Below are 14,899 nucleotides of genomic sequence, written 5' to 3' on the forward strand. Positions count from 1 at the left end.
AGCTCTGCATTTGAAAATTTCAGAAAGGTTTAATGTTATCTACTTAATATTCTAGGATATTGTCTCAGATGATAATAAAAGATTTTTAAGCTGCAAGGGATAGAATTTTTCTTATGTCATAGCACATTAGATTTAGTGTTGGTATCATCAACACATTTTTGAAAAGAGCTAAGAAATATGAGTAAGATATTCCATTGTCTTGGGAAAAGATTATAATTTCATTTTGTCTTTCCCTTGGATAAAGTGTCATCATAAATAGGTGGTTTAGTGGAAAATTCCCAGTGAAAGCACTATGCAGTTTTCTGTCGTGGAAATCACAGGTACAATTGTGCCTTGAAGGAAGAGACTTTAATCTGCTGCAAAGCCTCCATGTCCTGGCAGGAGCTTCAGCTGGTTGTATGCTACAGGGCCTTGCTGCCTTCTTGCCCTTCAAGAAAATGGGAGTTACTCGGCAATTTTTTTTCCACGTACATTTTTGTTTATGTCCTTTTCTAGCACATACTTGCCAGTGCCACACTTGCTCCCTGCCTGCAGGCACTTGAGGAGGGGAGCAGTTGACATTCAGCACAGTAGCAGCCAAAAATGTGTGTCTTTCAGACTCAGTGCTTGGAAGTTGCCGTGAGGAGCAGCCAGTGCACCCAGTTGGAGCTGTGAGGGGTATTGGTCTGTCCCATGGGTGCTGCATAGTCTGCAGTCCATGTTCTGCTGTCATGTGTTGTTTCTGAAGTATTTCCTCCCTCTCTTTGGGCTTGTTTACATAAGAAAATGGTAAGAGCATGCAGTGAGGTTTTGTGGTACACTAATTATTCTGTCCAGGTTTTTTAGCGTGATTTTGGATATTCTCTACCACAGCAAAATGGACTCCTGCCTTTAAGAACCAGTCAGTCGCTTTCTTGTAAATGGTTTCTGCTGTGTAACCTATACCAGTCAGAGTCAAATCCACTTTTTAAAGTTGTTCCTGCACTGAAGTGAGGAAGCTGGCAATGCTCTTAGCAAACTCACTCATTTTAGGGCATACGCTTTATACCTTTCAGTGAATGCAGAAGACTAAAATGAAAGAAGGGCAATAACCATAAAAATAATTTTCCCTTTGGCTTTTCCTTCACAGTAGTGGCAAAATTATATGGCTTATCTATGCCTTGGAGTATAAGTGGCTGGAGTTTTTGTTGCTGCATCCAGTAGTCATTATTAGAATGTGTGTTAGTTACAACTGATTTAAATAAAATGATTTTCATTAGGCAGAGAAAAAAAAGTCTGAATAATTCTGAATATTTTTAAACTGTTTAGAAGATTGATAGCTGGTTAAAAAATAGCTTATTTTTTTCCATTTACACAGGAATGTTTCATGCATCCACAGTAATCAGTGTTTTTAGGAATATACTGTTTCAAATGTGATATCAAGAAGGTCATGTTACTGCTTTGACCACACACAGTGGGAAATATTTTTTCCAATTTTATATGTTTTCTACTGCTACTCTTTAACAGGCTATGAGTAGAGCTGCAAATAATGTTAGCATTACATATATGACAGGTTTTTTATTGCAGGGACCATTCACAAAGACACAACAGATGTGTCTTTCCTTAACTGGGAAAAAAAAAGTATTATTTAAACACATATGTGTGAATTAAATAAGCTAATGGTCATAACTGACTCATGGAGTATAACACTGGGTTGCATAAGCTCTTCTGGACATGTGTTGGAGCGTGAACAGCAAATGCCAAAACTCAACTTTAATTATAAAAAATAAATGTCTGTTTACAGCAGTTATCATTATGTTGGTGGAAAGAAATCATTGTATTGACATGAAACATTTGGCCTGGTTTGCTTGTTTATATTGAAAACATATGTTGGAAGAGATTTTTTTTTCTCTGGTGTTAGTTCTAGTTGATACAGACAAATGATGTGATGATAAAGTTCTGGTTTATCTAAATAAATACATAATAAAAACTAATAAATAAATAATAAAATAAATTTACATAAATTGCATACTACATATTAAAAAATCCTTAAATGGCTACATGAAATAACCTTTTATGAACAGCGTGAGAATTAATTCTTTGTACTGCATAAATTCTAACAATTTTATCTCTGGACTGTCAGTGCAAGTACATTTTTCTTAGTGGGAATAATAGCAAAGTCTCTGTGATCAATAATATTTGTTTATGAGAATAGTAAAAATAGATTTTATAGCAGAAGCATAGAGCTATTGTTTTGAGAAGCAGCTTCAGATAAAAGCTTTGCATTTGCTCTTTTCTCCTGAGACTACTAAAGAGAACACTAAAAAGTAAAATGAGTGACCACAGAAGCAAGTAGGGTCACCCATTACCAGGAATTCATTTTATTTCCATTAGAGAGGAACTAGAAAGCATCTCACACTATTTGTACCTGATTTTCCATTATAAATTACGGTACATGAGATCATTTAAAAATCGCTGAGCCTTTCAGATGAAGCCGACTCTGTTGCTGTTCCTTAATAATTGAACAGTAAGAAATACAAGGTCTCCGTTTTCATCCAAACAAAATAACTTCTGAGATGGGAGAGGACAAAAAGGTATAGGAGGTACAATTTTCCTGAAAGCTCACTGAGCAGTCTCAGAGGGAGATTTAAAGAGTGGGTTTGGATCCACATTTAGAGGGTGAGATTTTCTCTACTTCTACTTGCGGATTGGAGTCCTGGGACCACACGCTCAGCTGGTGTGCATTGGTAGAGGAGCATTCAGATGGTATACCAGGATGAAGTAAATGCACTAAAGTCAGGGTGCTACTTTTTAAAAACCATGAAACAACTCAGAGCTCACCGCCTCAATATATGAACTTTAAGCTTTAATGCCTCTCTGGGATGAGAGGCAACACAGTAAGACAGCACAACATCACTGTGTAATTTTTTTTTCCTGAAAATTGGTTCTGATGACAGGATGGACATTGTCTTGCCTTTCTTTACTTGTTGTTATTAATAAGAAGGGATTGCAGCTTTAAGTTTAAAGACCCAATAAAACACCAGCACTTGAAATTTGTGAGTGGTTGCATGGAAAAAAAAGTGCTGCAAGTGAAAACAAAGTTTGTAAGAGATACTCCAACATAATTGCTGTTGTATTTAGTTCCAGGTCAAGTCGTAGGCTAGGAGCCTGTGCCACAACCCATTGAAGGTATTAAAAGTGTTCTCATCAACTTCACTAGATCTTGGGTTGGGTATTATTCACCTGATCCCTCCTAGTTCCAGCATGTGTCTGAGTGGCAAGTCATGCACGGTCTAGAAATTCACAATGAAAAACAGCAAAATGTTTTAACAAGCTTTCAGGAATATATTTTAAGTTTGTCTTTTTTTTCATTTAATTTGGAGGAATCAACTCCTGCCCAAACATGTACTCCAATGAGCCTCTGCAGCAGTGAGTCAATAGAATAACAATGGTAAAAGCAAGCCTTTTTTTCTTTTTCTTTCTTTTTTTTTTTTTTAATCATAGAAGTCAGAATCTCAGACGGTAATTAGTATTTTCAAAGTGTATAGAAAACCATAAGAAACATAATTTTGGGGTTTTGGTTGGTTTGTTTTGAAAAACTGTTCACACTTTTCAGCTGTTGTCAATGGGAAGAAACTCTTGATAGGGGACAATTGTATTATTGTAAATCTTTATTCTACGATTTACATAGTTTTGAGAAGAGCTGCATAGACTATTTTTTATTCAGTGTCTTGCTTAGTTACTCTGGCATGGCAGAATTACAGGGAAGCTGTGGCACTTAAATTCCACACAAAAATTCTTTAAACATGAAAAGGTGGGTTGGTTTCTTAAGCATTCACTTTTTAACAGTGCTGATTAAGCAAGTTAGAGACCTTGCTTATTTAACAAAAAAGCCATTTTATATCTACTTATTTCAATATTATTTATTATCTATCTCACAGATAATTGTGAAGTGCTTTCAAGACTTGGAGCAAATAATTCTCTTCAAAATATGATAGTGTCTCAGTTTTTTGGTACATGGCTTTTCCAGTGAGGCAGGAATCCAAGGGAGTCTATCAAAGTGTTTTTTGGAGGAGATATTAACCCAGCCAAATTCTATGTTTTGTAATTAGAATTGGCACATTAAAAGAGTGTGCTCTAAATTTCAGTTGATTACAGATCCTGTCCAAAAGTCATGGAAAACACTGGCCTGAGCTTGGGGTGTCTGAAGTGATTTCTGCAAACTGATGAGCATACCTAGTTGGTTTGGTTGCACAGTCATTCCATAAGATGATCTCCTCTTTTGATGTAAAGGCTCTTGGAGAAATTTTAAAACTGCGAAATAATTCACTCCTTTAGCTTCCTTTTCAACCAGTAGTTAAAGGTTGTGAAGAGCTGTCATAGCATTGGGTGCAAAGGATGAACTACAGCTGCTATTTTTCAGCATTACCCTGGGGACCTCCAATAGGGCAGAACTTTGCTGTATCATCAAGTTTGAGGAAGCTAGTTTCTCTAGCACAACTCATGGGCCAGGGTCTACTCTTACTCACAGTTACCTCAAATTTAAATTTGGGTTTAGTAGAGTGGCTTTGGATTCAGTGACAATGTCTTAATTTCTGTGAGCTCTGATTCAGGCCTTTCGTTTAAAATAAAGACAGAATCCAGTGTTAAAGTGCAGTGTGTTTGTTATTTAATTAGTTAATAGTTAATAAAGTTAAATAATAAACTTCTTAATTCTGTTCTGGATTTGCTTAGTTGCTGATCTGCTCTAACAAATATTTGTGGGTGTTTCTGCAACAATATGATTAAGCGTAACTTTTCTATGTAGTAGCTTGAGTGTTTGGATTGCATGCAACAAAATCTGGACCACACTTCAAAGCTGGTGTGCTGTTTCTCCAACATACACATATGGTTACTTGTTCTACCTGCTCCGAGTAATTTCTGTTTCACAGGATAGAAGCACTAACTTTATGCTTAACACATTATTTCTCCTTTAAGATTTATTTTTCTTTTCTAATGTATTCTTGCTCTTTATAAATAATTATTATACAAGGAGATGAAAAGATTGTTTCCTGTTTCTTAAGACAAAGAGTTGAAATAGAGGTAATTAGTTAAGCTATAATACAGTTTATCAGAAGTAAAACCCTTTTTTTAACTTGCTTAGCCAAATAGATATTTGCGTTATATTTGTTGCTTTGGCGTCCTTTTCTGTTATGTGAAAACAATAGTGTTGTAGACACTAAAATGCAATGGTAACTCCTTTTTTTGCTTTCATAATCAGCTGTACACGTCCAGTGAATATCATGTAGTTCAGTTTAACTGTAAAACCTACTGAACAAACGTACAAAGATGGTGAAGGACCTAAAGGGGAAGCCATATGAGGCTGAGGTCACTTCGCTTGTTCAGCCTGGAGAAGAGGAGACTGAGGGGAAACATCGTAGCAGTCTACAAATTCCTCTCAAGGGAATATGGAGGGGCAGACATTGATCTCTTCTCTCTGGTGACCAGTGACAGGACTCAAGGGAATGGCATGAAGCTGTGATGGGGAAGGTTTAGGCTGGATATTAGGAGAAGATTTTTCCCCGAGAGGATGGTTAGGCCGGGGAACAGGCTCCCCAGGGAAGTGGGCACAGCACTAAGCCTGACAGAGTTCAAGAAGCGTTTGGACAACACTCTCAGGCACATGGTGTGAATGTTGAGGTCCTGTGCAGGGCCAGGAATTGGACTTGACGATCCTTGTGGTCCCTTCTCAGGATATGGTTCTGTGATTCTAGGAAGTGTGCCATATATTGCTTGACCTGCATTAAAAGCACTGGTTCTTATATATGTTAGGGTCTGTCCTGTAACATCACATTCTGTATCATGGACTTCTGTATGTATTGTTCTATTCTGTCCTTCAACAACTTCATGTGGGGTAGGATGAAGTGTTTATTTGCTTCATTTCTCATGGTTTCCTTACTAAGCTAATACTTTGTCCTTAAATGTCCTTTTATCCTTTTGTGCCACGTACCATCTTTTGTAATTCTTCATTTCCCAAGAGCAGAATAGCTAGGGTTTTGTTTTATAATATTCCTTGAATTTGAGTTTCATTTATTTACAACTTTGGGATGAATAAGTATTGCGTGATAGAACTTTCCTAGAAGCCAGTGGACTCGCTAGAGCAGAGAGTCACTCTGTTGATGGAGTCCTGGAACTTTTATATTTTCAAAGCTAACAACAGCAAAATTCATTTTGTAAATAAGCTCTGAAGGACCCAGGAAGACCTTAGTCCTGCTGGGTACATGCATCTGAGCCCAGATATAGAATCAGAACTTTAACTTGCTCTGTCCTACCTTTCTCTGGAGCTTTTGTGTCTCTCAGGTCTCCCTCTGAAATACTGTATGAGTAAACAGGTCTCCTCACAAAATGGCTTTGATGTTACCATAGAGTGAAGTTTTTCTTAAAGACTACAAATGATAGATCTGTAGGAGACAAAGAGGTTGGTTCTTGCATGGGTGTTTCAATCAGTTGTTCTGTGTGATTTGTACATGAAAATGTTATCAAGATAGTTAAAATCTGGAAGGCAGTTAGGAAGAAAAATAGTTATCAGAGCTTGATCAATTTATATGCTTTTTGTAATTGTGAACTCAGTTATTACTATGCTTAGTTTTTTTTATTGTGGAGGAGGATTTGCCAAGGCTGAAAAAGAAATTAATCCAACTTTCTCATTAAAACATACTTTGAAAAAGATCATTGACCGTGCACTGACCATTCATTGACATGCCAATGACTTTCTCATCATTTTTCTTCACATTAACAAAATGGATCTGTCTGAAGACCCACATGAATGTTCACAATGCACATGTTACTAGGCTGTCTACTGAAAATGTTACTTTCATTCTTGTAAAATATGAAGAGATTAAACTCTTCCTGACATGCTAAAAAATACTCTGTCTTCAAAAATATTCATAGTAAAAGCACATATAATGCATAAAAATGTTCTTGTTTTTACTTTTTATATATGTAATTCTTGCCATTTCTGGACAGATGATGCTATATGACTGAATCAGAAACTGTGGACAAGCTTTTCTCAGTAACTCATAAAACATTAGAAGTTTCAGAGCACCTGAAATAATGAAAAAGATTCACTGAATGCAAATGACAGCTTTCATCTTCCTTTATGAAGCACATGCTCATGAATATATACATTTTTGCATATGTAGAAGCTCAAATATTATCTTCCTTCCAATGAATGAAGGAATAAGGAAATTATGTATTCAGAATTAGTTAGAAGTTTGCTTTTTTGTTGTTGTTGTTGAATTTTCCAGTTTAATTGAATTTCACTTCATGAGTTGGAACATTTCTTAGAGGCTGCAAGATTTGAGAAGGGGGCACTGTTATCCCCATCGTCTTCCTTCTAAAGGTTTTGGGCTATTTTAAATACCAGTGTTGCTTTTGGTGATATTAACAGCCTTTTGGCAGTTCTGTACGATTTGTCTGCACAATCTGTCCATCTAAAGTAGCAGAGCATGAGAAGCTGATCTCCTGAGGGAACTCTAACAATATCGACAGGCTTGATTGACATAAGGCCAGTCTCTCTCTTTCACCTCCACTGAACTCTTAGAGTAAATTCAAGGCCTGACTGAAGAGAGATAGAGGTTTAGCCATTGACTTCCATGGGAACAGAATTTAAACACTAAATTTTAACTACTGCCCTCTCCTAAGGCAGTCCTGAGTATCTTGGCAAATGCTGTTTAGAAGCACTATCAATTTGATCCCGCTTCCTTCTCAGGACTCAAAGCCAAGTTCAGGGCTATTTATGTCTTATTAACTAGAGCAGGCTTTGGATGGGAACTACAGCAAGAATTTAAATCTTCTCCTTGAAAAATGGGTTATGGCTTAATGAACCTTGTTCAGGTTAAAGCTGTTATTCATTCTTGATATTTGTGTTTGTTACTGTCAGGTAGAAGTCAAAGAAAGAGCAGTGCCTTCTATCTTGAAGAGTTTATCAGGCTGGAATAGCCTGAAATTTGTTTCAAGTGAATCAATTCTCACTCTTCTGACAGGAAAATAGCAACAGTAGATTTTCCAGATATGCTTCAAAATACCACATATGCTCAAAACTTAGAGGATGTCAAGAACCATATAAAAAGATACACTTATCGCTTCAAAATGTGAACATCTACAGATATACAAATTACATTTTCTGTTAAGCCAGCAGTACAAAAGGTGAGAAATAAGGCAGGGGCATAGGCATTTTTTTTTTCAGTCAGTGTGTTCATACAGAGGAAAAGGAGAAAAGTAAAAATGCAGTCCATAAATTGAAGAGTATCTGTGTGAAATGGAAAAGAAAAAACAGGAAAGTTTAAAATATTCCCAATTTTCCTTCCTCTCCTTCAGAAGTATTTGGGGGTAAAATATACCACTTCTACTGCAATCTATCATTATTATTCATCTAATATTGATATCATTTGACTAGTTCCTAAATATTTTCTTTTCAAATTGTTAACCATAGTAGCTAATTGCGATCTTTTTCTCGTCTGAAGTAAATTTATTTTTTTAAAGCACTTTGGAAATTTAATGAAACCATTAAAAAGAATTCTACTTAGAAATAGTTTTACTCACATGGTGGAATGGGATGTGCTCTTTATAGTAACTCTACCACTCTAACTTATGTCCTGAAAGAAGAGATTATTAATTTGATTTTTTTTTTTGTATTTTGAGCTTGGTAGTTGTTTCCAGGTGTAAACCAATAGGACCTACACCAATTCAGAGTTATTAAGATAATTTTCTGTCTTTCTTGATGCTACAATGCCTGTGTTTAAGAAAAACAAACAACCCCCCCTAAAACCAAAAACTAAAACCCTCAACCCAAAACCATCTTATCTGGGTTCTATCTTCCTGTCAAAATATTTTGGTTTGAACTTTTTGTCTCTTTTAATGTTGATCAACACAGACTAACTTTTTCCACGGAATTCCCCTCAGTTTGCTCTAGAGGAGTATAACCTCCCATGCAGAAACTTGCCCGTGCAGAGCCTGGTACCACTGTCTCTTCCACCTTCTTTCCAAGCTCCTGAAAAGTCTTTAAAATGTTTTACAAATTTTTTTCTAGATGGGGCTGATAAAGTTGTTTGGCAGTTCTATTAAATCTCAATCAACTTTAGGAATCCGGTAATTAACAAATATGAGGTTGTCAGATGGTAATGTTGGATAGTGAGAATTCCGGAAATGGCAACAACTTCCTATTTGTGGTTGGCTAATATGAAGAGAGGATGTGTAGTAAAATATGTGATTTCCTAGCTTGTTCAGCCACATCACAGTATATGGGCTAATACCACATGTGTACATTAGCAGATGATCATGGCATGTATAAATATCCAATGTGCAGATGGTTTTTACATGGTCCTTCTAATGGCATTATATGTTGCTTGGTAGTTCTTCAGTGCTTAAAACAAAAAACTTTTGAAGCTTCAACTGTGATGTTTAATTGGTCTTTCTTTAATGCTGGTTAAGCACCTGCTCCTCCCTCACAGTCACATCAAAGTGAACTCTGCATAACCACTCTGAAATCGTGCAGCATCGTGCTGTGGAGTAAAACTGGTAAAAGTGCGGGGCAATCAACCCTGTAAAATCTCGTCATCTGCAGAAAAAATCTCCGTAGCCACCTGGATGCTTTTAAACCTTCATTATTTTAAATTTAGGATGATTGGTTGAGCATTGCTTCTACCAAAATCTGATACAATAATCGAAGTCGGAGGTGGGGAAAGACCTCTGGGGTCACAGAGTCAAGCTTTCTGCCAATAATGGATTGTTCCCTGCGGTTCAGTTTCTAGTGACCTTGGAAATTACTAGCTTGATAAAATGGTAATGAAAAAACAAAGCTGTTATAGCTTCAGAAGTAGCCAAAGTGATGCTGTTCCAATGAAAAATTGGTTTTTTGATGTGAGATTCTCTACATACGTGGCTTCTTGGTTGCAGTTTTTGGGTGATCACAAATCTATGCTTTCTGACCCATTTTGAACTGTCTGTAATTAGGAGGTTGGGGAGATTAGCTTGTTTTAATACTACATGAATTTATCCCTTAACCAAATCATAATTTTTATTACAAATAAATAAGTCAACAACTTAATTAAACCCCCTACCACAATGTTTTCTTCATATCTCTGCAGTTGTATTCTTTCAACATTTCTAGCCTCTCAGAAACAGGAAATGAGGAGGAAAAAAACAGATTTCTTGTTTTTTTCCATCAAACCCCCAGGTTAATTAGTTACAGACTTATCCTGCCTGGGAACCCAAAAATTCCTGAAAAGATTCAGAGGTTACACATCAGTTTTAGATTTCTTTCAACCAAGCTGATATTGGTTTGCTTCTCTGTTGACATAGGCAATAAAGGACAACCGTGACATACACCTAACGAAGTGGGTAGAATTTGTCCCCTTTTCTAGGGATGAAGCAGCAACGACAAGCTACCCACCAGCATGCTAATTACACTAAAAAGATATTTTAGGAGGCTGTTATAACCTGGATGGATGGGAAAAGATCCCAAGACACCAAGTTCCCTTCCTGTTGTACCCATTTGATGTGTGGTGATTTCTTCACTACAGGGCCCTGTTGTGGGCTGCCTTTTTCGGTGTGCAGCACTGTGAATATCCTTTCTTTCTCAGGTTCCCCTCACCTCCCTATTGTATTCACACACTTCAGATCTCACTTGGAGAGGAAAAAGGTTTCCTCAGCTGCCAACTGCCAACTTATTTAAAAGAGAAGCTAAAAGGAAAAGAAAGCTAATTGGATTGTGCTTGGCAAAAGTCTCTACTCTGTTCTGTTTATTCAAATTTTTAAAGGTTTGGGTGCTGAGAAACACTGAAATAGTGAGAACACTCATTCCTTAAACAGGTTCTTGCAAAGTTTTTACAATAAAAACAGAAAGCTGCTTTAGTAAAGCGGTGTTTATCCTTGCACTAATGCTGGTCATGAATACGTGTCTAACTTAGCTGGAACTAATGCCTGACTATACTATTCCACTACAGCAATTTACCGTTTTGCGTAGGCTGATTATTTTTTCAACAATATTTGCTAAATTCTTTTAAGGGCTGCCAGTATATATTTTTTGAAGCTTAGTTAATAAGAACAGCTGCCACTGGAGTCAAGGCTAAAAGAGGCAAAAAATATCTGCAGAAGGCAAGATTTTACTTCAAAAGATCAGTATTACAAAGCACTACTGTTGCTGGTATAATCACTTTCTTTGGGGGGGATGCTAATATAGACTGGATTTCTTGTCTTCACAGCCCCCACTGAGCCTTTGCTGTGCAAATTTGCTGATGGAGGGCAAAAGAAGCGCCAGAATCAAAGCAAATACACACAGAATGGAAGGCCGTGGCCCAGAGAAGGAGAGGTAAGTGCCATGCAGCAATTATTTTCCTGGGGTTTGGCAGAAGTCAGCTACAGACCTGGAGGTCTACCTTTCAGGGCTACGAAGAAATCAGATTGCACACAAAATACAACAGTTTCATACAGAAAAAGCTTTGTAAGCAGTGGGGAGATGAAGGTTTATGATAATGTGTGGAGTGTAAGTTACAGGAAAGGAAAATTTCCAAGGTTGATGTGGAACTGTGCACAGCCTGGTCCCACCGTGAGCGCTTTGTCTACAGCCGGACCTGAGCCGAGTATTCTCTTACTGGTGTGCCAATCAGCACCTGTGGTGTACCTTTTGCAAATCAAATCAATTTGCACTGAAGCAAATGAACAGTGTTATTTTCTCCGTCTAGTTCCTGGTGATAAAAGATTATTAGGAAATAGGTGGGCCATTCCAAAAAGGAGAGATGTACTTACACATCCAGATGTAGGGTCCATGTAAAAGTTTTTTGCAAGCTTATTTGGGCTGAGCTCTTCATTCTGTTCAAGACAAAATGGTTTACAATAGTCTCAGCTACATCATGTGTACAAAGTTTTAAAATAATCTAGTAGTTGCTTTCTGCTATGCTGCAAATAGTCTGTTACTGGAGTTTCTTTTCTGTGTTCTTGTATGTGAAGTGTCCCCAAATGCGAGTGAAAGAGGAAAGAAAATTATTTAACTCTTCAGGAGTTTGTTTACTATTTTGGAATTTAATTTTAGAATAAAGATAAATAAGGTAGACCTGGTCATAGTCCCTTCTTATACATGGTGATAGCTATGAAGGCTGAAGGACTTACAAGTATTTCTATCCTAAACAGCTATTCTTTGTATTTATGATTGAGACTTTAAGGAAAAAAAGTATATTGCTCGATTGTGACCCACAAGAATACAAGCTGGTGGGGGGGAATTCTGGTTGGTTGGTTTGTTTGTTTGTTTATTTGTGCGGTTTTTGGTGAGTTTTGCTTCAATTTTACAAGGAAATTAAAAAAATATAATTGGTATTTCTAAGTTATATGAGGATTACTAGATGATTTCTGCTTTTTTGTAATTATTTGATTTTGCTAGCTGATAGTTTTCAGACCATTACTTTATGACATACATACCCTAACACAATTGATGAGCTCCTAAAACAAACAGAAAGGCTGTTTGAAAGTGTACAAATTTCTCCCACCACCAAGGTGGTTATTGTACCCTGTTCCAACGGCAATGATCCATTTTTAGCTCCGGGGGGTGAAAATCTCAGTGCAGCAGACACGTTTGCTCTAGGAGATTGTAGAAGTCTCCAAAGGTTCATTGCAGTCTCTTGTGCTGTATGTCTCAAGAAATGGAGATGTCTTCTCAGGAGCCATTATGGTTTGTCACATTAAGGGTCTCCTGAGGAACAAGTGGCCAAGAAGTACTTCAAGCAGTAGACTCAGGTCAGGGTAAAACAGAGCTTGAAAAAACAACGGTATATATATAGGAGACAATAATAAACCCTCAATAAGGTCAACAATCCTTATTTTAAAGACCTCTAAATCCCTGTTTAAACAGTAAATACCATCATAGCTATTATCTCCAGTCTTCTCTTTTTCCTTCAGTTCAAATCAATGAAAAAAGAGAATATAAAGTTAAAGCCAGCAAGCCACCATTATGCCTGTGGCCTCTAGGCATCAGCTTATTATATCCTGCATAGTTCATTTGCTGCTAGTGGAGTGTTACCTGTTAAGCACAGTAATATCATGGTGAGCTAGAGGCAAGGTGTGGTTGGTGTGCTTATAGTACCAACACTTAAAAATTAATTTTCAGTGCTGGGAGATGTCATTCCTTATTGTTGATCACAGTCAACTACAGAGCTGTTGTCATGGTATAATGTACAAATGTGGAAAAATTGTAAAGATACAAACTCAGAAATATTTCAGACTAGATTTTCTCTGTTAACTAACATCTGGTTAATACTTTGTTGCACATTAGATATTTACTACTCAGAGTGTCAAAGACAAGGATACATATTCTCTTTTAGGGTTATTAATTTCTTGGATTTCTTCCTCACTGTTGTTAATTTTCTTATCTCCAATGTGAAATTTTTTTGTATAATTACTCTTTTATTTTATATGCAATAGGGTTTTTCTAACTCTTTGTCCTTTAATAATCTTACTCTAAGCATGATGTATCATTCGGTTGTTCTCTATGTAGCAGCATTCAGGTAACCTTCCTACAATTACTCCTGTCAGTTTTAATTTCTCTTAAAAAGAACAGGCAGTGAGTAATAATTGATATATGACAAGTGTCATGGTTCCGATTACAAATGGTATCTGGAAATATTCCCCTCACCTCTACTTTTTCTCTGTTTCTTCCCCAAAGAAAAGTATTGAAATAGCATTCAAGAGATTACTCCCTTAGTATTTCCACCCTGGCCAAATCCTTTGGTATCTACATCAAGATGTATTTTGGCTTTGCATTCTTGAATACTTGCGTGAAGGGCATTTCTAAAACATTAAGCGTGCATGAGGATTATTTGTCGGAAGGGCAGATCCGAGAGAAATTACACCAGCCATTCTGTCACTCACCTCAAACTTGAGCATGCAAAATAGACACAGACAACTGTGCCCAGTACTTTGCTGTAGGGAGGGAATGGCAGAAGATTCAGTGGGGAGAAGCAGGTTTGCTGCAGTGTTCTCTCTGGCCACGCTGTTCTCCGAGGTTTTACTCTCTTTTATGAAGAGCTTGTGGAATTTTATAAAACAGGATTACTTTCTCTTTTTTGGTAAAGTTTTCAGGTCATATTGCAGAATGCAATAGAAAATTTTATTCTTATCATATACATCTTTATAGATTTCTTCACAGCCATATAGAAATACTTTAACTGACTGTTAAATTGGCTTCCTTTTTAAAGTCAAGTCTTTAGGAATACAGTGAATTTCTCTAGGGCTTTTTAGGGGGGTGGGAGTGGGTGGGTTTGGTGCTTGGTTATTTGGCCAGTTGCAACCAGGGAAGAATGCCAGATCTTGAATAGCACTTTCTAGTTTTTGACCTTCCTCTCTTGCTTGAAGTCCCAGGAAATGCTCAGCAGATTTACTGAGAGATTTAACTAAGGATTTGTGATGGCTGACCAGTTCTGGACTAAGGAGCCAAGAGTTTGGATTTAGCGATGGTTTTGTACAAGGCTGTCAAGTTAGACATCTAACATAGAAGTGCAATAAATGTACAGTGAAACTTGCAAATGCTGGAAATATTTGCTGATATAATTTCTGCACAGAGGTCAGTAATTTTTTTTCAGGCTAGTTTCTCATGTGTCACCCTGGTTTAATTCAGCACTCTGTTTTGAAACTTGTCCTGACAAGATCATATTGAGATGGTGAGAGACGATAATCATATTCAAATTCTGTCTGTAAAATATTTGATTTAATTTACCTCTAAATTGCGATTGACAAGTCTAGAGGTGGGTGACATAGCTCCCAAAAAATGTTCATTTAGCTGCGAATGCACCCAGGGAATTAAGTGTAGTCACAAATTGAGATCAGATTGGATTAAAAACCTGAACATAAATTTTGCAAGATAATCTTCTATTGCAGATTTACTGAAACTTTGTTTTGGTTATTAAGAAATACG

The 14,899-nt window shown here is 37.0% G+C and overlaps 1 protein-coding gene across 5 annotated transcripts in view; it reads left to right on the forward strand.

The window, feature by feature from the left end:
- Positions 1-14,899, forward strand: part of RBMS3 (RNA binding motif single stranded interacting protein 3) — a 711,089-nt gene that overhangs the window by 608,380 nt on the left and 87,810 nt on the right. For all 5 annotated transcript variants that reach the window (XM_017817961.1, XM_017817959.1, XM_017817960.1 and 2 more), the window contains one exon: positions 11,202-11,308. In XM_017817961.1, coding sequence (XP_017673450.1) covers positions 11,202-11,308 — 107 coding nt within the window. The remainder of the gene's footprint in view (positions 1-11,201; positions 11,309-14,899) is intronic.

The sequence above is a fragment of the Lepidothrix coronata genome, unplaced genomic scaffold (assembly GCF_001604755.1).
Source record: "Lepidothrix coronata isolate B3197 unplaced genomic scaffold, Lepidothrix_coronata-1.0 Scaffold64, whole genome shotgun sequence".
Classification (NCBI taxonomy): Eukaryota; Metazoa; Chordata; class Aves; order Passeriformes; family Pipridae; genus Lepidothrix; species Lepidothrix coronata.